The sequence below is a fragment of the Polypterus senegalus genome, chromosome 7, assembly GCF_016835505.1.
Source record: "Polypterus senegalus isolate Bchr_013 chromosome 7, ASM1683550v1, whole genome shotgun sequence".
Taxonomy (NCBI): domain Eukaryota; kingdom Metazoa; phylum Chordata; class Cladistia; order Polypteriformes; family Polypteridae; genus Polypterus; species Polypterus senegalus.
In genome coordinates, this window is record NC_053160.1 from 173186350 (window position 1) to 173209923 (window position 23574).

Genomic DNA, 23574 nt, shown 5'->3' on the forward strand with positions numbered 1-23574 from the left:
ATCACCAAAAAAGCGGATAGTAGACGTCACGTAGTATATGTGTACTGAATTTCAGGTCAATAGTTCAAACGGTTTGCAAGCTACAGGTGATTTAAAATCCTGGACAGACAAACAATATGTGAGAGTCTATTGCCTTATATTGTATTTTAGGTTTGTATATCTGTATTTTATGTTTCTGCTGCTCTATGCATCTGAATTTCCCTTTAGGATTAATAAAGCATATCTAATTAATCTAATATAATCTAGTGAAAACACAATATTAAAAATGTATTACTACAAAACACATAGGGTCACTAACATATAAAAGATATAATTTTCATGTGGAGTATTCCTTTATCGCAAGCATTGTTTTTATTTTAACCACAGTGTGTCAAATTTCAGAAAATAATGGTTCTAGTGAACTGGAAGGCTGTGGTTATTTAATTTTGTATACATGCCAATAATTTATGTACTGCAGTAATTCAGTGTGAAAACATCAGAGTAATCAAACTGCTGCTGTTAATGCATATACAGTAAGTGTTAACATCTTTAAATTACTGATAATAAATCCAATAAAATACCAGTATGCTCAGTACAGATCTACTGACCTTTTTCAAAAAGTCTCATAAATACTGGTAACTGCCATTGAGCAGTTGATAAAAAGGCAATCAGATGCAGATGAAAAAGTGAGTGAAGGCTTTAAGCACGTGAAAAATTACACTTAATAGAGGTGGTGCTCTATGATGAAAAAGACCTTAAGAATTAGAGAAACACATTGGAGAATATCATTGCAAAGATAAAGATTAAATGGTATGCCTTAAGAATTTTTATATGTAATGAGATAAGGTGTTTTCGTTGATTTTTGCATATTGACAATGGAGCAGTTTCACAAATACAGTACAGGTTAAACTGAGCTGCAGTGATCCGTAACAGTTTCTAAGCAGCAATCTGGGTAGACTATTAACTGAAATCAATGATAACTGTATTCCAATACCTGGGGCTTTTATGAAACTTCCATCCTGTAACCATAAACCCCTTTTGTTTTGACGTCAAATTCTCAAGAGGAGAATCCTTCCCTCTCCCGTCCACCAGCATCGAAGCAAGTGATCAATCAGTCAGACCCTTTTTAATGGAAAAGGCGATAACCTTTCTAAGAGTGCAGCAAATTTTGGGGAAATTAAGAAATGCACGCTTGATCCCAATTTAGCTTCTTTTCACACTGGCTTAGTAAAAAGGTTATAGAAGTTATCACTGACATTCAGGTAATAGCATAGTTGCAATAATAAATGAAGAAGGGGAGTACACCAAAAAGGATTTAATATTACATAATCTGCAAAATTGTAATGAATTTTAATGTAAAATAGTAAAACATATTTCAAATGATAAATGCAGAAAGGCTAGCCAAGGTTTTTTCATTTATTCTTATTCATATCTTTGTAAAGGAGCAGCTAACTTTGGCTTCAGTTGTTGAATGCTAATAGAATGTGCCGTCATGATAGTCTTTGTGTCTTATAACAGTATTCTATTCACTGGACAGGCTTTAAGGGGTCGTATTCTTTTAATTCCTCTGTAGATTAGATAGATTATACTTTATTTGTCCCTAAGAGAAAATTAAAATTTTACAGAAGCTGCAATAATAATAATATAAATTTGTCAAAAACAAACACCACTTCCACCCAATCACATCTGGCTTGGATTACAGTGAGCTGCTACTGGCAGTACAGGTTTGTAGGTGGCAGTAAGATGAGGTCAGAGCAGCTCGGATTGTGCCACAGATTTATACTGAAAGGCATTAATATTTGGATAGAACAGTGTCTGTGAAATGAACAGGCCTAACAGGCCCCGACTCCTTCTGTGAAGTCACCAGCATTCAGAACGATTCATCAAAAAGATGTTGGTACAAAGTGAATCATTTCTGTTGCTGAGTCAGCCAGGATCATGTCACTTACCTTCTCTGGCAGTGACATGGACGAAATCAGTTGGCAATTCAATGCCTTTTATCACAAATTTAGTTTTAATTATACTGTGCTCCCTTTTTCATTAAAATCTCCTGTCCTCCTCCTTCTTTTTTCACTCATTCTGATTAATTGTTAAAATATGGTCTGAAATATGAGGTGTAAGCCGGTTCTTTGTAGTACCCAAAAATCATAGTACCTGAACTTGCCGTAACTCACTATGAGATATATCAGTTCCAACAACTGTCCCAACTGTACAGTGGAACACGTTTTGACCCTAGAAGTGGCTGGGAAGAGACATGTGAATAAAAACTTTTTAAACATTTAGCCATTTTGAGGTTGAAAACTGTAAATTGAATATACTGTATATAAAAGCAATTGTCCATTTCTCATGATATGAAGTCAGCCCAGATCTGAATCCTATCTACCTTTCTTTAGTCCTTACTCTGGATCTTCACCTCTTCTATCTCCAGATGAGCTTGTAACTTTTATCCTTGCCACCGATATTCATGCTTTTTATTCTCAGATGAGCAGCTCTTTCAACAGGGCATAGCGAAGCAATTTAGGCAATGGTGATGGCAGTACTACCACCAAGTAAGTACAGGAAAGTTTAATAAATCCCACGTCACATTTTTTAGAGTCTTTTATATTCTCTGATATTATTGATATAGGCAGCCATCAGATCTTTTACGCTCACCGTATGACATTTCTCAATTGTGCAGCCTGTCTGAGAGGCAATTGAGGAGGGCCAATGCATGGGTCTGCGTTGACAGCAGCATATCTTCAGTTTAGTTTAAAAAATCATGCATAAATGTGTGGTAACAAGCCACAGGCCAGATTTTAACATTGCTAATTAAAAACATTAATTAATTACATTCAAACCATTAATAATTCAAAATAAATCGTAAAAAGACAAAGAGAGCCTCTATAAAGGCTGCCACATGGCTTGGTGCCTGTAAGTGGATTGGCTTTAATTTCTTTCTGTTCATTTTTATACTGATGTTTAAATATCAAAAGAAATTTCTCTTTTATTTTAGAGAACTGTCTTTATGGTGTATGTGTTTGTAAACCTCTTGCTCATTCTAAATTTATAAAGCTCACCCTTCTATGTTTCTGTTGTTCAGATAACACTACTTTCGGTGAACACTGAATTCATGCAATGATCTCAGAGCAGACGTCCTGCTTTATCAGTATGTAGAATCAATACCTCAAGCAATTCCAATAAGATGAATTATAAATTATTAATACTAGTATAAAGCTTTGGGTTCATTTTTATTCTGAATTTTTTTTTTCTTAAATGGCAACCACCAACTGCAAATAAATACTGTAACTCAATCCTTTCATTCATCATCCTCCTGTCTCCTTTGAATCATAGCTTTGACTGGGTTGTAAGGCTTGCTACTGCTAATGAACCCTAAACATACACTATATGGACAAAAGTATTGGCTCGCCAGACTATTGGACCAACAGGGACTTTAATGACATTGCATTCAAATGCACAGACCTTAAGATGGAGTTGCAAACCCTTTGCAGATATAACACCTTCCACTCTTCTTGGAAGGCTTTCTACAATACTTTGGATTGTTTCTTTGGGAATCTGTGCCCATTCATTCTGTGGAGCATTTATGAGGTCAGGTGATACTCACCACCTTCACTTAGCTTTCTAAAGAACTAAAGTTAGGTTGTTATTCAGCAGAAGATACCATATCTATACTAATAAAAGGCAAAGTCCTCACTGACTGACTGACTGACTCACTCATCACTAATTCTCCACCGTCCCGTGTAGGTAGAAGGCTGAAATTTGGCAGGCTCATTCCTTACAGGTTACCTATAAATGTTACGCAGGATTAATTTCGAAATTCTACGCATAACGGTCATAACTGAATCCTACTTACGTACATATATACGGCCATAGCCTGCAGCTCGGTCACCGTGTGAGGCGGAGTTGCGTTACCCATCACCACGCCTCCCACCTAGTTGGCTGCCTGCCTATCTTGCATCCCCCATACCCATGCCTCCCACGTAACTGAGTACCTGCCCATATAAGGCCGTCCGTCAGCAGCAATCCAATAGACACTCTGCCACTATGAGGCGTTTGCCATGCCTAAGACGAATACGATTTTCGCGAGATACAAGTTTAGTGAGAAGACGCAAGGTATAAACGAGACTTTTGATCACTTTGTAATGGAGTTAAAATTGCTGGTGAAGGACTGTGCTTATGCAAACGAAGATGAGATGGTCAGGGAAAGAATAGTGTTTGGCACAAACTCAGCAAAAGTGCGAGAGAAACTTTAAAGTGCCGGGTCTGAGCTAACATTAAATAAAGCCGTGGACATCGCATGAGATAGCAAACCTTTGATGCATGTACAGTGGTGTGAAAAACTATTTGCCCCCTTCCTGATTTATTATTCTTTTTCATGTTTGTCACACAAAATGTTTCTGATCATCAAACACATTTAACCATTAGTCAAATATAACACAAGTAAACACAAAATGCAGTTTTTAAATGATGGTTTTTATTATTTAGGAAGAAAAAAAATCCAAACCTACATGGCCCTGTGTGAAAAAGTAATTGCCCCCTTGTTAAAAAATAACCTAACTGTGGTGTATCACACCTGAGTTCAATTTCCGTAGCCACCCCCAGGCCTGATTACTGCCACACCTGTTTCAATCAAGAAATCACTTAAATAGGCGCTGCCTGACACAGAGAAGTAGACCAAAAGCATCTCAAAAGCTAGACATCATGCCAAGATCCAAAGAAATTCAGGAACAAATAAGAACAGAAGTAATTGAGATCTATCAGTCTGGTAAAGGTTATAAAGCCATTTCTAAAGCTTTGGGACTCCAGCGAACCACAGTGAGAGCCATTATCCACAAATGGCAAAAACATGGAACAGTGGTGAACCTTCCCAGGAGTAAAAGTAATTGCCCCCTGAACCTAATAACTGGTTGGGCCACCCTTAGCAGCAATAACTGCAATCAAGTGTTTGCGATAACTTGCAATGAGTCTTTTACAGCGCTCTGGAGGAATTTTGGCCCACTCATCTTTGCAGAATTGTTGTAATTCAGCTTTATTTGAGGGTTTTCTAGCATGAACTGCCTTTTTAAGGTCATGCCATAGCATCTCAATTGGATTCAGGTCAGGACTTCGACTAGGCCACCCCAAAGTCTTCATTTTGTTTTTCTTCAGCCATTCAGAGGTGGATTTGCTGGTGTGTTTTGGGTCATTGTCCTGTTGCAGCACCCAAGATCGCTTCAGCTTGAGTTGACGAACAGATGGCCGGACATTCTCCTTCAGGATTTTTTGGTAGACATTAGAATTCATGGTTCCATCTATCACAGCAAGCCTTCCAGGTCCTGAAGCAGCAAAACAACCCCAGACCATCACACTACCACCACCATATTTTACTGTTGGTATGATGTTCTTTTTCTGAAATGCTGTGTTCCTTTTACGCCAGATGTAACGGGACATTTGCGTTCCAAAAAGTTCAACTTTTGTCTCATTAGTCCACAAGGTATTTTCCCAAAAGTCTTGGCAATCATTGAGATGTTTCTTAGCAAAATTGAGACGAGCCCTAATGTTCTTTTTGCTTAACAGTGGTTTGCGTCTTGGAAATCTGCCATGCAGGCCGTTTTTGCCCAGTCTCTTTTCGCGAGATACAAGTTTAGTGAGAAGACGCAAGGTATAAACGAGACTTTTGATCACTTTCTAACAGAGTGAAAATTGATGGTGAAGGAGCACAGCCACAGCTGAGAACCTTCGATGCATGTACTCCGAGCGGCTCACGTGAACTGACTGTGAACGCAGTACGCAGAAAACAAGCAAGAGCTCCAAAGAGCGCTGAACAAAAAACGCATTACACAATTGAGAAGGCAGAAAAAGAATATGTGACGCATACAAGCATATTCATAAGTGCAGCTACTGCGGAAACAAAGCACACGGTGGAAAAAGTCAATGTCCAGCTAAAGGAAGACAGTGTAAAAAATGTGGTAAATTGAACCATTTCGCTAAAGTTTGCAGGACTGGGAAAGGTAAACCCATGCATGCAGTGTGTGATGTCTCAGATAAAGAGGAAGGCGAGCTGCTTATTGATGCAGTAAGAAAGGATCAACCCTCTGAATCTGAACAAGCCTTTGTAGACATATCAATAGGAAAGCAAAGTGTAAAGCTTAAGTTTAAATTAAGTTCATAGACACGCTGCCGCTAAATATTCGCAGGGAAACCCACAACTTGATACCGGGAATGCCTGTTAAACATCTTAGATTCACGAGTACCGCTTTGGGTAGTGAACATTTCGATGAATGAAACCTGTTATCTTTACAACGGTTGACAAACACGGAATGTAACTTGAACACAACACATCCTCCAAATACGAACCTGATTGAAAGAAATAATTATAATCAAATCCTTGATGACAGCAACACTCATAACAGTGACAAAACAATTACATTGACAATCATGTTACATTATTTTTAAAATGTTTTCTTTTTCATAACTTCTTTAACACACTACTTCTCCGCTGCAAAGCGCGGATATTTTTCTAATTTAGAATAATTGACAACTGTGCAAAGAAACCAGTCCCTTCATATGTTCTTATATAAAGATTTCAGTTTATTCCTTCACCAAACCTAACAGTCTGCTTGAAGCGTTAAAATCCAAACGGTACAGTCTTTACTTATTTCTATAGTCAGAGGACTGTCAGGTTATTAGACTTATATCAGAGGCGCCTTGAGCCAGTGCTGGAGACTGAATTGCTTACTCAGGAAATTAAAGTCCAGCTTCTCAGCCTCAGCTCCACACTCTCTGACCATTTTACTTAAGTGCAGAAATACTATACTATGTACCCTTGCAGCTTTAATGTCAATTTTGTTTGCAGACGTGATGTCAAATTTATGCCAAAGAACATCATATTTCACATTTAATTTATGGTTCCATATTATGTAAATAATAATATGAAAGACTTCCAAACAGATGAAGTTAAAACTTTTATTGAAGCACTTCATTTGGCACATTTTATTCAGAAACCTCTGAACAGCCAGAACCTGCATGGACTTACCTGAAGTTACATTAATGCACAGAGGATTGCGGCTGCTGCAGGTAATTCCAAATGTAATTTTTCAGAGCAAACTTGTCTGAGTGAAAATGCACACTGATTACAGAAAATTGAAGAGCCTCAACATTTCTGAAGAACTGCTCAGTGAAATGCAACGGCACTCTCAAGCCAATGTATACATTCACTTTGATTAATTTTCTGTCCTACCTCTGATCAGCACAAGTAAAGGTGTATGATGCTGGCAATTTTGTTTTTTTTCTTCAAAAAAGTTTATGCATTATTTTTTTAGTTTAAATTATTTACTCTTTTTTAGAAGAGAGCTCCTTTCTTTAGCATACTCCTACTAAACTGAGAGTCTAATTTGGAAAGCATGGTATATTTTGTGAGATCACTTTCTATTCTTGTCATTCTTTTTGGTTTCTTCTAGACAACATTTAGATCACAAAGAAATCAAATGGAGACATTTTCTTTTGTCTCCTGATTCTCAGATTTTTCTTCTGAGATGAAATACCTCAAGTGTCTCCTCTTGAGTTTCAGCAGAGATCTCAGCAAAGTCACACAAGGGGCTCAGATTTTCCAAGTAGCTTCTTAACATTTTTTTTTTTTTTTTGTAATTTTAATGTATTTGCATTGTGTGCTCAGTGATGTATATGGTAAAATATATGGACAGTTACTTATGGTAATAAAACCCTTTACTATTATTTTAAAACTGCTTATGAATAATATGATTAGTTGCTCTAATTTATATGGCTGTGCTCCAATTAAATCATAATAGATTTTGGACGAAAAGGCAGGCAGTGTGGCATGGTGGTTAAAAAACTGAACTTCAAACCCTGAAGTTGTGGGTTTAAATCCCACTGCTGACCCCATGTTACCATGAGAAAGTCGCTTCACTTGCCTGTGCTCCAACTGGAAATACAAAAGAAATGTAACCAATCACATCTCAGATGTTGTAAGTCACCTTGGAAAAAGTAACTAAAACATGTGAAGCCTTGAAAGAGATTAAGGGGATCTCCTTTTTAATTTTTCATTCCTATGGATTGTCTGGAACACAAATCCACATATGATTTGCTACTTGGTCTATACAAATAAAACAATTAAAGAGAAGGCTGATTTTGCATGGAAAATAAAATGCAAACTAAATATGTTAAGCGTGCTGCAAATACAATTTATAGCCCAAAAAGGTAATTTCTGATTGACCTAGGTTAATGTTATTTGCATTGTATTAAAGGGCGGCACGGTGGCGCAGTGGTAGCGCTGCTGCCTCGCAGTTAGGTGACCCGGGTTCACTTCCCGGGTCCCCCCTGCGTGGAGTTTGCATGTTCTCCCCGTGTCTGCGTGGGTTTCCTCCCACAATCCACAGACATGCAGGTTAGGTGGATTGGCGATTCTAAATTGGCCCGTGGGTGTGTTTGTGTGTGTCCTGCAGTGGGTTGGCACCCTGCCCAGGATTGGTTCCTGCCTTGTGCCCTGTGTTGGCTGGGATTGGCTCCAGCAGACCCCCGTGACCCTGTATTCGGATTCAGCGGGTTAGAAAATGGATGGCATTGTATTAAAAGAGGTACAAGGTCAATATAACATAAAACTTAACTATATCAATATATAATGCAAAGTTGACAGACTGACTCAGTCACTCATCAACAAAAATTCTATTTCCTGTTTAGTTTTAAAAAGCTGAAATTTGGCAGTATGGTAAATCTAGGGTATTACGCATCCACTAAAAAAGAACATTTTGATATACTAATATTTAGGATTAACCACTTCCATAAAAGACAAACTAAATACCCCAAAATTTCAAAAATCACTTTGACTGTTTTGATTGAAACTTGGTAATATTATAGAAACAAAGTTAGCTGACCTGAATTTTCCTTTGTCAATATTTGCCTGTAATAATTCTGGAAGTAAGTGGGTATTCTTAAGCAGTGTGTAGTTTTATTGCCTTAGTGGTGATCGCACAGGGAAATTAGGCATGCAGTTCATGCAAATGAACACAGCAAGCTGAAGAACACCACTGACCAATCACACAGAGAATTAGGGCTGCTGGTGAGTGAAGAAGAGAGGAAGTGGCAAGCTGCATGGAAAATGAGAAGTGAAGTGAATGAAGCAGGGTCAAAAATGGATAACATTGATGGATATTTAGGTCTTTATGTTGTGTGTCATATACTCATATGTTATTGGTTTAGTATTTTAGATGATTTCATATAATAAAAAAGCCAGAAAGTGCTTGTATTTTTGATCATGCTGGAGATAAAGTTAATTTTACTTGTACCATAACAAGTCGGACTTACTTATGTAACACATTGTAATTACTTGATTTATCTATTGGTGGATGGGTGAGTGGATGATGTATTTATCACAACTGGATTTCATGTATAATTTGTTTTTTCTTGTTTTAGTGTAAACTGGAATATCAGTCATGCATTTCGGGAAAAAAGATATCAGTGAAGTGTAATGGGAGGTGTCCATGTCATTCTTATAAACCCAAGCTTAAAGAAGAAAAGAGAAGTAAGTGACAATGTAATTATTTTCTATAAATACACATATGATTTGTCTGTTTAACCTTTATTGTTTTTCTGAGTATCTGAATACATTTTTTATAATCAACTGGCCTAGGAAAAGACGCAAAGCAACACATCATATTGTTCTTAGTTTCATTGACTTACACCGTATGCATATTGAAATTCTATTTTTGCTTATATTATCACTTATTGCATGGGCATTTTTAAATTGACCAAGTATTTCAATGTTTTTCAAATGCTTAATGTGTCTGAAGAATCGAATCTTGTGTTTTGTGTTGCACTAAGCAGCATTTTTTTTTTTTTTGTTCTTTATCTCACCTTATACAATTTCTCATATTAGGAATTTGTTAGTTTTCGCATACCCCTGGGGTCAGAGCGCAGGGTCAGCCATTGTACAGCGCCCCTGGAGCAATTGAAGGACCCAGCAGAGTAGGATCTCTTTTGGCAGTGATGGGGATTTGAACCGGCAACCATCAGGATACCAGCCTCAGAGCCAGCACTCCTCCCTATATTTTGCATGCTTTATAAAAAAATAGATAGATAGACAGATAGATATGAGAGGCACTATATAATAGATAGATAGATAGATAGATAGATAGATAGATAGATAGATAGATAGATAGATAGATAGATAGATAGATAGATAGATAGATACTTTATTAATCCCAAGGGGAAATTCACATGTCATGTGAATAATTGTCATGGTCAGTGATTTCAGCTGTTATAATATGGCAGTAACTATGACCTGCATGATTATCAATAATAAAAGTGTTTAGAAAACACAGAAAAGGACAATATTCTATTAAGTTGATAGATCTCATGGCAATCTTTAAAAGAGGAGGTCTGATAACAATAGCTACATTAGGCTATTTACAGGTAAATATAATAGACAACATATAATTAGGTATGAAATCCATAAAATGTTAAACATATGTGTAATTGCAGATTTGTAACAAGTCATGCAGTATATTACAACAGTATCAACTGATGTATAATAATCATTTGTATTATGTCCTATATTTGGATTGGTCAGTCACAGTGGGTCCAAAGAAAAAACAACTTAAACCAATAGACAGATTGATAGATAGATAAGGCACTATATAATAGATAGAGAGAAGACACTTGTGGAGAACTTTGACTTATGGTGAAGAGAGAACCACCTGTAGCTCAATATTAGCAAGACAAAAGAGTTGGTGACAAACTTCGGGCATGCCGAAAAGCCTCTGAAACCTGTCACCATTCAAGGCGGAGGATGTGGAAGTGGTTAAGACCTATCTGGGGATTCTCATACACAACAAACTGGACTGGGAAGGGCCAGAGCAGACTGCTTTCTATGGAGACTCAGGTCTTTTGATGTATGCAGCAATGTTTGACCAGTCCATTGTAGTGAGTTTGGTGTTATATGGCATAGGCTGCTGAGGAAGCAAATTTAGTTCAAAAGACACACAATGCCTGAATGAACTTATCAGGATAGCCTGTAACATCACAGGGTTAACAATGGACAAACAGGAAGCTGCTCTGGAAAAGTGGATGGTAGCCAAATTGGATGCCCACTTGGGTGGCCAAATTGAATGATGAAAAATGTCCTCCATCCCCTTCAGGAGGAGCACTCCTGATTCTTTTAGCCACAGACTCATCCTTTCATGGTTTGCCTCTGGGGGTCTTTTCTGCCTGTGCAATTCAATGTAGCCTCCCAACATCCCAAATCAAGTGCTTTTATTTTTTTTAGTTCATTTTGAAATTTCTGCACAATATACATTTATCTATGTACTGTAGGTATGTGTTATTTATTTATTGTTTGGTTGGTTGATTGTGTTATTTGTCCAATGTTTCATTTTTTGTTTTTTATGTTGCTGCTGGTGTATGCATCTATATTTCTCCTTGGGATTTATAGCATTTATCTAATCGAATCTATTATCAAATGTAATGAATTTTAAAGGGTGCCAGACAGTGTTGCATTCACAGATCCGTTGCTTCATAGATCCAGCATACTGGGTTTGAAACCCGAGCCTAATTGCTCTCTGTATAGAATTGAGATGTTTGTTGCATGTCTGCTGGATTTTCCACTGGTATTCCAAATATCAGGTTATTTGATGTGCGAGTGGACCTCAGAATAGACTGGCACACCATAGAGGTTTAGCCTCTTCCTTATTCCAAGTGGTGCTAGGATAGGCACAAGCCCCCATGACATTAAATTAGATTAAACAGGTGTAAAAACGTTATGTCTTAAATGGAGAGGTGTCAGTGATGGTATTCTAAATGTATCTGGGACATTTCTAGTACAGAGTCACAGTTGATAGTGAATTACAGTGCTTTCAAAAATATTTGCCCTTGATTTCTCCTATTATTGGAAACTTTTGACTTTGAAGGTTTAAGGTTTTCAACCAAAATCTAATACGATTATCCTTGTGATTTTTGGGGGTTCATGCTACAGGAACCTTGCGGATGACAAAATCATCAAGTATGTTTTGTGCCTATGAATGCTGTACAGTCTATTGCACTAAATAAATGCAAAACAAATTGTGTTGTTCCTTACCATCAGATTCAAGTTGCCAGCACAAAGATTCAACAAGAACATAAGGTCACAATTAAAAGGAGATTCTAAAGAGATCAGGAAAAAGGTTGATGCTATTGTTTGCCTCTAAAGGGCTACAAAGCCATTTCTAAAGCTCTGTGACTCTACCAAACCACAAGGAGAGCCAAAATATCCTGCAGGAACCATTGTGAATCTTAACAGGAGTGGCCAGCCTGACAAAATTACTCAAAAGTCACAACAAAAAAAAAAATCACAAAGTCACAAAGGATCCTAAAAACCACCTAGACTGCTTTTTCCTCAATAAGGGCCACTAAACAATCAGAAAGACACTGGGGAAAATGTCCTTTATTGGTGAGTAAAAATGAAAAAATCACTGCTATCAAAAAAGAACACACGCTTATTTAATTTTGCCACCACCTTCACCCAAAGTGACTTTGTTATTTTTCTTTTGTGTTTCTAATTGTAGCACAGGCAGGTGGAGTGACTTGCTCATAGTTCATGGTTTGAAGTCCAAAGCCTTCACCACTACGCCACATTGCCAGCCATACTTTGAAAGCTTGATGCTTATTTGCTAGAAAATAACTGGATGATCCTCAAGACCTTTAGGAAAATATTATTTAGAAAGTCAGACAAAAGTGGAACTTTTGATCCTATTATATTTTCCGTAAAGCAAACACACACAGTGAGGACATCATACTGACAATCAGACATGTTGGTGGTAGTGTGATGGTGTGGCGATGCTTTGCTACCTCATGATTAGGATGACTTGCATTAATTGAAGAAATCGTGAGTTTTGCTCTGTATCAAAAAATTCCCAGTCCATGAGCTGAAGCCGAGGAATATGTGAGTTATGTAGCAAGACAAAGGGCCAAACCAGAAAAAGCAAGTCAACATATCAGAGGCAGAAAAGAAGAAAAATGAAAGTTTTGGACTGGCATAGCCAAAGTCTACACCTAAACCCAAGAGAGATGCTATTGATAGTGTCTGCAATGAGCAGTTCACGCTTGAAAAATTACCATTGTTTCTGAAAAAGAGTTTTACAAAAAGAGTTTTCTAAAACAGGAAAGTGAAAGTAAGTGTGATATTGAATTATAGGAATCATTTGAGCATTAGAACAATGTGGACGAGAGCAGGCTATTCAGCCCAACAAAGCTTGCCAGTCCTGCCCACTTAATTCTTCTATAATAACATCACGTTTTGAAAGTCCTTAAAGATCTATTGTGCACCACACTACTTGGTCACTTATTCCAATTGTCTATGGTTCTCTGCGTAGAGAAAATTTTCTAATGTCTGTGCAAAATTTACCCTTAACAAGTGTCCAACTATGTCCCCGTGTTCTTGATGAGCTCATTTTAAAGTCACTGTCTCGATCCACTGGACTAATTCCCTTTATAATTATAAACACTTCAGTCATGTCTCCTCTTAACCTTTTTGCTGAAACTGTAAAGGCTCAGCTGTTTTAATCTTTCTTCATAATTCAACCCCTGTAGCCCTGGAATCAGCCTAGTCGCTCTTCTCTGGACCTTTTCTAGTGCTGCTATGTCATTTTTGTAGCTTGGAGACCAAAACTGTACCCAGTATTTCAGATGAGTCCTCACCAGTGGGTTATAAAGCTTGGGCATAACCTCCTTAGACTCGTACTCCACACATAAAGACGCTTTATAACCTAACATTCTGTTAGCCTTCTTAATGGCTCCTGAACATTATCTGACAGTTTATAGGTAGAGTCTATTACAACTCACTATTATTTATTTGCAGTTATTGTAGCTAATGATGTTTTAATCAGGTGTTTAGTGTATGCACTTTAGTGTAGGGCAGTGTGGTGTAGTGGATAAGGCTTTGGACTTCAAACCTTGAGGTTGTGGATTCAAATCCTGCTACTCGCAATGTTTGACGATGAGCATGTTACCAATTGTATTATAAATGTTGAAAATCGCTTTGGATAAAGGCGTCAACCAAATAATAAGTAAATGAATTCGTAGTATTTCAGTAATTTTAAGAAATGCAAAAGCAATGCTTGGTATAATAACAAAGAAATGAAATTTGAACAATCTAGATTTAATGTAATGTTACAGGTTTTACCTTCTCTGAACTCATTTTTGAAGCCTTTTATCTGAAGAAACGTCACATTCTCTCTCATCTTTTGCTTATAATGTATTAATGTTTTTATACATTTACAGAGTTCTTCTGGCTTATTCTAGCTGCACATTGATGAAGATGCTGTGGCATTTTGGCCCTTCAACCAGAAAAGCACTAGCAGGAATATCAAAAGTGCTTTTCATATTGTTAGCCCTGAAAAGGTGTTGAAACCCACATGAGTATGACAGCAAAGCTCAATGCTTTACTACAACACCCTCTGAGATATATGTGCAACACCACAGCCCAAAATTTCATGCACACCTTTGACCTTACCCAAGATTTAACCACAAATCCTGGTTTGGGTTTCCTGTTTTTATGAGGTGACCTCCTACCCAGCTCAAATAGTATTGTTGACATGTTGCTCCTTTCAGTTTCTGTAGCATCTGAAGTGACTTTGGTTCATCCAAAAGCCAGTGAGTCCATATGATATTAAAAATACTGTTTATGTCCAGAAAGGATTGCAATGACAAAAAGGTCAAAACAGTGGTCTGTATAATCCAAATCCTTGCACGTTTAAGTCGTACGCTGATTAATTTGTCAAAAATGTATTATTTTTAATTGGCAAAAATTGAGTCTTCATCCTGGATTTGAAAGGTAATTAAACTAGAAAAGTGAGGGCTGTGTAAAATAATAAAAAAATGCTTATGCAATTTTTGTGAGGAGAAGACAGCAGAGAATGATTGTTAGACAAAGAGCTTCAACCTGAAGTAAAGATCTTAATGGAGTTTGACAGAGGTCGGGAAAAGCATTACTTTGTTCCTCATTAATACGAATCAATTACATGCAAGCTAGTGGAATTTCCAGATAATACAAATCTTCACATTTTTTAAAGGTATTTGTATGCTATATGTCCCTGGCAGACAGGCTGAGGGCAGATTTTAATATTAGCTTAGGTTGGGTTAACTATCTGTCAAATTTCACAATCCACATTATTCATTACTAGCCGACGTTCGGTATAGCATACGTCGGTGTAAGAATAGGAATGGAAAACAGTGAGAAAGTAATTCAGAAATCAAGATTTCACTCCAGATGTTGCCATGTATTGATAGTACTCCTGACTTTTTGTGATAAATCGACTTGCATTGGAAAGAATAACAGGAAGAACATCTCCAAATCTGTCCCAATGTGATGCAACGAAATCTACTGCCCTATGTCGTAGTGAGAGTGCATTGCCTTTGTCAACTGTTTGTGTCAAGAAATAACCCACTGATAGGAACAGGCAGTTGCCAGATCCCGGAATACAGATGATGTTGTAAAAAACCCATCGAAAGAGAAGATGCTGTCGTTCATTTTATAACAAAGGCTTAGGAAACAACTATCGCAGTATAACGAAAATATCAGGGAGCGAAACTAATAGCAAGGAGCGAAACTAATGCCAGTGGTCGAGAGAGTACCTTCCTGTAGCAGGCTATGGAAAAGACTCCCAGGCACACACATGGCCAAAGTGAAAGGTCACATGGTCAGGCTAGATATAGGGCGGTGATGTGACACCAATGGGGTCATGAGAGAGGAGCAGGGAACGCGGTAGTCCAAAGGAAGAATAGGAATCAAGAAAAGCGGCGTGGGGGTGTTTGGGAGGCCATAGGCAATGTGGGGAAGGATTTGGAAAAGGAGGAATAGGAATTGAGAAATGCCGTGTGGGCTGCGTGTGGGGGGGACCAGGTTTGAAGAGGAAGCAGGATGAACCAGAAGAGAAATATATATATGTGATAAGGTTAGTATGTCCAAATAGGATTGGGTGCTAAATAGGAACCATCCATGGACACTGTCATGTAAAAGTACAAACTCCAAGTAAAAATGGGGAGAACATGAAAGTTTCGATGACAGGGCACAGGCTGTGATTTAAACGCAGACTTCTGGAGCTTTGTGGCGACAACATATTGCACTTCGCTAGTATATCACCTTGTAAAGCTTAATGAGATTAAAACAAAGGTAAAGGTAGTCTCATAAATATAAAACATCATTTTAGAGGACAAATATGACTGAATTATGCTTAAATCTGGGTGTGAAGAATTAGCCAGCTCACTGAGTGTCATATTTTTTAAACTAATTCAACGCTAGAGTAGAAACTAGGGGTAAAGATTTTAAACAGCAGTTTAAGAGTAATGGTGCTCTTGTTAACGCTGTCCAACTGACAACAAACCTGTACTTACGATAGATAAACCTTCTATGGCTGAAACATCTCATAAAAAAAAACCTAGATAGATAGATAGAATTAAACATATTGTGGTAATGTGCCTCACTGACTTTGCCAGCAACTAAATAAATGTAGTTTTTTGTCCTCTGCAGTGTTAAAAGAATGGAAGTAGTTTTAGGGAAAAAAAGGACAAAAAGTATAAAGAATAAAAGCTTGCCTTTTTGTCCATTAACAAAGTGCAGAGGGACATCTTTGCAGACTATATGAGTGCCTTCTGGGGAGCTTTGCGCCGGGTCTCATGTAGAGTGGAAAGGCGGCTCTGCCATTGACCGGCCGGGATGGGCTTATCTGACTCCCACTTGTGTGCGTGCCTCCTGCGACCTCATACCGCTACAAGAGTAAGAGATTGTGTGAAGCACCTTAGTATCAGCTTGCCACAGCATATAAAATGGATCCCGTATCGGCAGTTGTCTGTGCAGTAGCTCAGGGCATGGAAGAGAAGAGAAAAAAAACTTTTGGGAGAAGTGCAGTCCGTGTCTCAAAGGCCGGCACAGCTACGGGAGCCCGCACTGACTGCTCGCATTTTTATAGTAAATTGTGCGGGGCGAGAGACCTCACTTTTCATAGATACATCCATGTAGTCACATGCCCGTGGTGGGATGATGTTTAACAGCTTAATTGGCACAGAATACAAAAGGAAATTTCTGGCCTCCCGCTGTAACGTCCTCCCACATCTGGGTCCTGGCACAGAAAGGAGATATTGTCATTCCCTCACTGACCTTCAATTATTAAGGCCTCCTGGCCAGGTAAGGGAGTTGGGTACGAACTGGATGTGACACTGGTTCATCCCTCACAACAGCAAGATATATAAATTAATAACACTTCAGTGGCTTTGTGCTATTGAACTCTTGAATGGATAACAGTAGCTTCAGCTTTCATTTTCTCTTCTTTTCAAGACTTTTGTTCAGTATTTTTTCCTCCCTCCCTGTCTTTCCATAGTTATTTTATGTAGTTATGCAATCCAGGACAAAAATTGGGACACTGCATGCCAAAACGTTTAAAGTGTACAGACTGGAGGCAACTGGAGGCAGGATTTTAAGAAGATAGACTGTGGGCAGAGCCTTTTACGGCTACTCATTAGAAACGTTTTATTACGTTGTCCCCAGATGTGTATTCTCAGTCCGAGAATGGTGTCTGGCCCCTCAAGATTAGGGTAGTGTAGAAAACCTATCATAATATAAAATAATGATTTTTAAAAAGTAAGAGAAGTGGCTTACTAGGTGGTCACTTAAGAGTAGATATACTGATTAAACTGTTAAAGGTACTCCCAAGTAAAAGCTTCCAAATTCCAGCTGAAATTCTTCTGAATAAAGGTCTGGATAAATTTTGTACTGTGACACGTGTATTGCTTTATTTTCCCCAGACATTTTGCAAACATAACATGACATTTCAAAACTGATTAATCCACTTAAGGGTCAAAGAGGTGTTGAAAATGTTAAAAGTTATTACAAACCTGAAATAAACAGAACAGAGGTGCCATGGCCCAGGGAAAAAAGGTCTGACCTTCTACCCGGCCACTGCCTGTGTGGCCTTTACACTTTCATGATAAGACAGTCTTAGCCGTTTTTAACATTTGGTCTACGGTTGCCAGATTAGAAAATTAGAAATACGGGACTCTCTTAAAATCTTTCTCTATATTACTATATATATATAAATTTATACATGCCCCCTACACACCCAGACTGATATATTATATAAAGGTAGAGACATAAGTTAAAAACATAAAGTAAGGATTTTAATGGGTTATGAGGAAAACAAAACTAAAATCATTTAAAAAGTATTTAATACAAGCTAAACACATTCTGTAAAAGTGAAATCATTTGAAAATATTTATTTAATACAGACAACAGAGAAATATCATTATTATTTAATAAAGGCAGTTAGAAAAAAGTGGGCCATGGCAAGTAGTAACAACACACTTTGTTGACAGTCACTGTATGTTGCAATGCTGATCCAGAACTGCACAGCAGCGCGGCCGGAGAGTGTCGCTGTCCTCAGTCAACCAGAGCAGCTGAACAAGCTGCAAACAGGCAGCAAACACTCGTTTCCTCTTTACATTTGGGTTATTTTCATCAATAGAATCATAGAAAAGAAAGTATAATTACTTATAAAGTTACAACAAATACCGTAACAAGGTAGTAAAAATATATTTTTATTACAAAATTTAAAAATGAACTAAATACGAGACATTTGGGTGTCCCTGAAAGGTCAGTACGGGACATGGGATAACATTATCTAATATGGGATATGTCCCATATATTAAGGGACATCTGGCAACCCTAATTTGGTGTGAAAATTACTTTAAAACCTGCTACTCTGAACTTTGTTGCATTTAGAAAAATGGGGTGGCTGCAGGATTTATTTTGCCAGTTTTTGAAATAGCATCATGTGATGTGTTTGAGCAGATGTCCCACCCCTTTACATGGCCATTCCATCATGTTTGCTAATATTGAGATAGATAGATAGATAGATAGATAGATAGATAGATAGATAGATAGATAGATAGATAGATAGATAGATAGATAGATAGATATGAGAGGCACTATATGATAGATAGATAGATAGATAGATAGATAGATAGATAGATAGATAGATAGATAGATAGATAGATAGATAGATAGATAGATAGATAGATAGATAGATACTTTATTAATCCCAAGGGGAAATTCATATACTCCAGCAGCAGCATACTGATAAAAAACAATATTAAATTAAAGAGTGATAAAAATGCAGTGCAAGTTAAAAAATGCAAGGAGAGAGTGCAAGGCAGGTAAAAACAGACAATAACTTTGTATAATGTTAACGTTTACCCCCCCGGTGGAATTGAAGAGTCGCATAGTGTGGGGTCTCCTCAGTCTGTCAGTGGAGCAGGACGGTGACAGCAGTCTGTCACTGAAGCTGCTCCTCTGTCTGGAGATGATCCTGTTCAGTGGATGCAGTGGATTCTCCATGATTGGCAGCAGCCTGCTCAGCGCCCGTCGCTCTGCCACAGATGTCAAACTGTCCAGCTCCGTGCCTAAAATAGAGCCTGCCTTCCTCACCAGTTTTTCAAGGCATGAGGCGTCCTTCTTCTTTATGCTGCCTCCCCAGCACACCATAGCGCAGAAGAGGGCGCTCGCCACAATCATCTGATAGAACATCTGCAGCATCTTATTGCAGATGTTGAAGGACGCCAGCCTTCTAAGGAAGTATATTCGGCTCCGTCCTCTCTTGCACAGAGCATCAGTATTGGCAGTCCAGTCCAATTTATCATCCAGCTGCACTCCCAGATATTTATAGGTCTGCACCCTCTGCACACAGTCAGTCACCTCTGATGATCACGGGGTCCATCATAATAATGCCCCCAGTCAAGACACGATGGAACAATAATATGCAAAGTTATCATGGTATCCACCCTCCATTTCTTCAGGCGTCTCAAAAATTAGACATTTAGTATATTTTTTGTTTACATTATAATTGCAGATTACAACTTCCACTGGAGTTCCCTTGATGTTTATCAGGACATTCTTTTGTATTTGCCAAAATGGCTCTGTTCTAATTTTTTGTATTTTATTCTCTGTCAGGCACTATGCATTGCTGCAGCCATCTCAAGCACAATGCCCGACTGAAGCCCTGCAGTCTGGAACTGATCAATAATAGTAAAAGTACTATTAGTAGCCAAGTGGTATCTAGCTAAGGGCTGTTTCAAAATGAACATACCTAGAGAGGTCTCTGTAGGCCAGCCCAGATCTAAAGAAGTGTCCAGTCCAGCACATCTTTCATGCATCGTGTCATTTTATATCTGTCCTCACCAGCTTTCTGAGGGACAGTATAGATTTTTCGATGTGGTGACCTGCTGAATATAATCAACTGTGCCTTGTTGAGGTGTATGGTGTCAACGGCAAAAGAATGCTGCAAATTTGGAGGATTTTTGGTGGCGTTGTGGGTGTGTCTCCTCGAAGGGCCCTCATGAAGTTGCATCAACCGGCACCTATCTGTTTATTTTAGAGTCACTTTTTTGCTCTTGTTAGTTTAAAAGCGGCAAGACGGGAAAGTACGACAAAGTTTTAAAAACTGCACATTCTTGTGACTGCTACTGGCTGGGGATTAAAAAGGTGTGTTTTATCAGGCATAGAGAGCAGGGCACAGTAGACAGGAGGTGTACATGCATGTGGTGAGCAGGTGAGCACACGCACACAAGGTTCTTACTTGTTTAAACGGTCGCAGTACATGTGAAAAGGGAAGGGATGACCAGGTCCCTTGTCAGCTGATAGCGGGAGAAGCTTATAAAAGCCAAGCAAAAATGTAGTAGGGAGGTTGAAGCTGACAGAATCAGCAGTTTTTTAGGTTTTTTGCTTATTCTGCTGTATCCAGTGGCATAGCTAGGGGTGTGTGGAGTGGGCAGTCTGTCCCGGGCAGCACATTTCTGGGAATGGCATTATTGGCCAAAAGGCTCAGTACAATTCGTGTGTAAGCAGCAGGGTTTGGAAAAATGTCACTCATGAATGAAAAAAGTTAAATTCTCTGATTTGTATCCACAAATGCTTCAACAATAATTTTTAGACTGTCCTTCTGTGATGGCATCAGACACAGCAGTTGAAATTTATGAGGCAGTAACAAAAATAAACATAAACATTACACCGATAATAATTTCTAAGAAGATAAACAACTAATTTACAATGGTTCTGGTTTTTGCGGCTTACTTATATTAAACTAATAATTAGAACACGGCTTATCAGTGCGTCTATACTATATTCTTGTCTAGCTGATGTCTATAAATAAATATATGTGACAAATTATTGGTGTTTCTCTATATATGAATAAATCTATGCACACTTTATCTTAATTTGTCTCTATACGTCATTTTAATTTTCTATTTTAATACGTTAACATATTCAGATATGTTGGAGGGCGGCAGATTGAAGCACTGCACCTGCCCCGAGCAGCACAAACTCGAGCTACACCACGGGCTGTAACAGAAAGCTTAGTGACCCTCTGAGTCTTAGATAAGCGAGATGGCAAAACAAAACTAAAGGCTTAATTAAGAGAAAGCATGTTGGGACTGAATGTGCTCGAATGTGAAGTGTCCAGAAAGGAGTGTGTGCAATTTTCATGATTCTTTTTTATTTGAAACAGTTTTACTGACTATTTGTTGTTTTTACATTTTTGGAAATAACACTTTTCAACTGATTTTACCTATTAATTGATTAATGGGTATTTATTGCACAACAAATTGGACCTTTTTTCACAATCCATCTCTCAAAAATAAGACAAACCACACACTCACACAGGCTTTCAATACTGCAACTTTTTATCCCATTATGGAGTTTCATCCATCCATCCATTATCCAACCTGCTATATCCTAACTACAGGGTCACGGGGGTCTGCTGGAGCCAGTCCCAGGAAACACAGGGCACAAGGCAGGAAAAAACAGACAATAACTTTGTATAATGTTAACGTTTACCCTCCCCCCCCCGTTGGAATTGAAGAGTCGCATAGTGTGGCGGAGGAACGATCTCCTCAGTCTGTCAGTGGAGCAGGATGGTGACAGCAGTCTGTCGCTGAAGCTGCTCCTCTGTCTGGAGATGATCCTGTTCAGTGGATGCAGTAGATTCTCCATGATTGACAGCAGCCTGCTCAGCGCCCGTCGCTCTGCCACAGATGCCAAACTGTCCAGCTCCGTGCCTAAAATAGACCCTGCCTTCCTCACCAGTTTTTCCAGGCGTGAGGCAGGAAACCAACCCCGAGCAGGGTACCAGCTCACCGCAGGGCACACCTCCAAACACTGAGCACACACTAGGGACAATTTAGGATCGCCAATGCACCTAACCTGTATGTCTTTGGACTGTGGGAGGAAACCCATGCAGACTGGGTGAGAACATGAAAACTCCACGCATGGAGGACCCGGGAAGTGAACCCAGGTCTCCTTACTGCGAGGCAGCAGTGTTCAGTGATGTGACAGATAACATGTAAGGTAATCATGGAACTTTGAAATTAATCGCTTTTTAATTCAAAGTCACACATAGTCCCAGGTAAAACAACAGAGGCTTCATGTTCAATTTCAGATTGTGATGTGCACTTCTACAGATGTCCATCCAAGGATCCATTCTAACCAATATATACAATTCATATTTGCATGGGAAACCTCATATGTATCCAGGGTCATGTGTATAATGAAAATGTAGCATTGTGGGAGGAATGCACACTGGACATGTGAGCAACAGTTGTACCAACTACACATTGAAGCAAGTTTTAAACTATGTGGCTATCTGACTCAAAGCTGCTGCATTTGCCAATGTCAAAATAACATATATTTAACCTTTTGATGATTCGAAGTTCAAGGCACATCTAACTATTAATACAACATGTACAACATTAACAGAAATGTCTAAACGCAGAGGCACACACGCAGTTACCAGGACTGCCAAAGCAGGATACTTCATGGCTGAATATGAATCAGCGAATGCTTGATTTGTGTCATGCATTTGGTTTTTGAAGGTACACTAATATTCATGAGGATAATCGCTCAAATGAGACAAACTTTGTGAAAAAGCACAGTCATATATTTGAAAGCTACATTGGCGAAAGGGATGCCGCTTGGATCGATTAGCAGGCTTCACATTGGTCTCCAGCAAGTCACAGTAACTTGCACTAGTGACTGTAGTTCCCCTCGGCATGTAGTGTTCGACAATTACTCGGGTGCATGAGTGGTTGTGAGGACAAGACAAAACCTTTTATTTTGCTGGAATCTGGGCACTTCCAGGCAGGTGGCACAAGTGCATTGTGGAGGGTGGAGACAACATGGAAAAATGACATGATCAGGTTTGTCCATTTTCTGATAAATCCCATTTTCTAACTTTAGCTTGACTCCTCCTCATATATCACAATTTTAAAACTGTTGTCATTGTGAGTATTTATGTACTGTATTTTATACGATGCCAGTAATGGCGCACTGTACAATAATGTGCAGTGAATACACTTGACTTGAGTTTTCCTAGTTTTTAATCCTCTTTCTCTGTACATTTAGCATTTGTGTGCTCAGAGGCTGATGTGCTTGCTGCTTCCTGAGCAGCTCTTCTTTTCTCCACCCTAGCGGCCCGCTTCTTCTCTTCTTTTGTCGGCATCTTTTCGCGTTAAGACCAATTAAGTCAGTGTTTGTGTTGCAATTACTTAGTACGTTTTTCTTTCATTTTTCACTTAAACTGGCACTTAAGT

The 23574-nt window shown here is 38.6% G+C and overlaps 1 protein-coding gene across 2 annotated transcripts in view; it reads left to right on the forward strand.

Annotated features, from left to right (window-relative positions):
* Positions 1–23574, forward strand: part of spock3 (SPARC (osteonectin), cwcv and kazal like domains proteoglycan 3) — a 411929-nt gene that overhangs the window by 307820 nt on the left and 80535 nt on the right. For both annotated transcript variants that reach the window (XM_039759614.1, XM_039759615.1), the window contains one exon: positions 9385–9493. In XM_039759614.1, coding sequence (XP_039615548.1) covers positions 9385–9493 — 109 coding nt within the window. The remainder of the gene's footprint in view (positions 1–9384; positions 9494–23574) is intronic.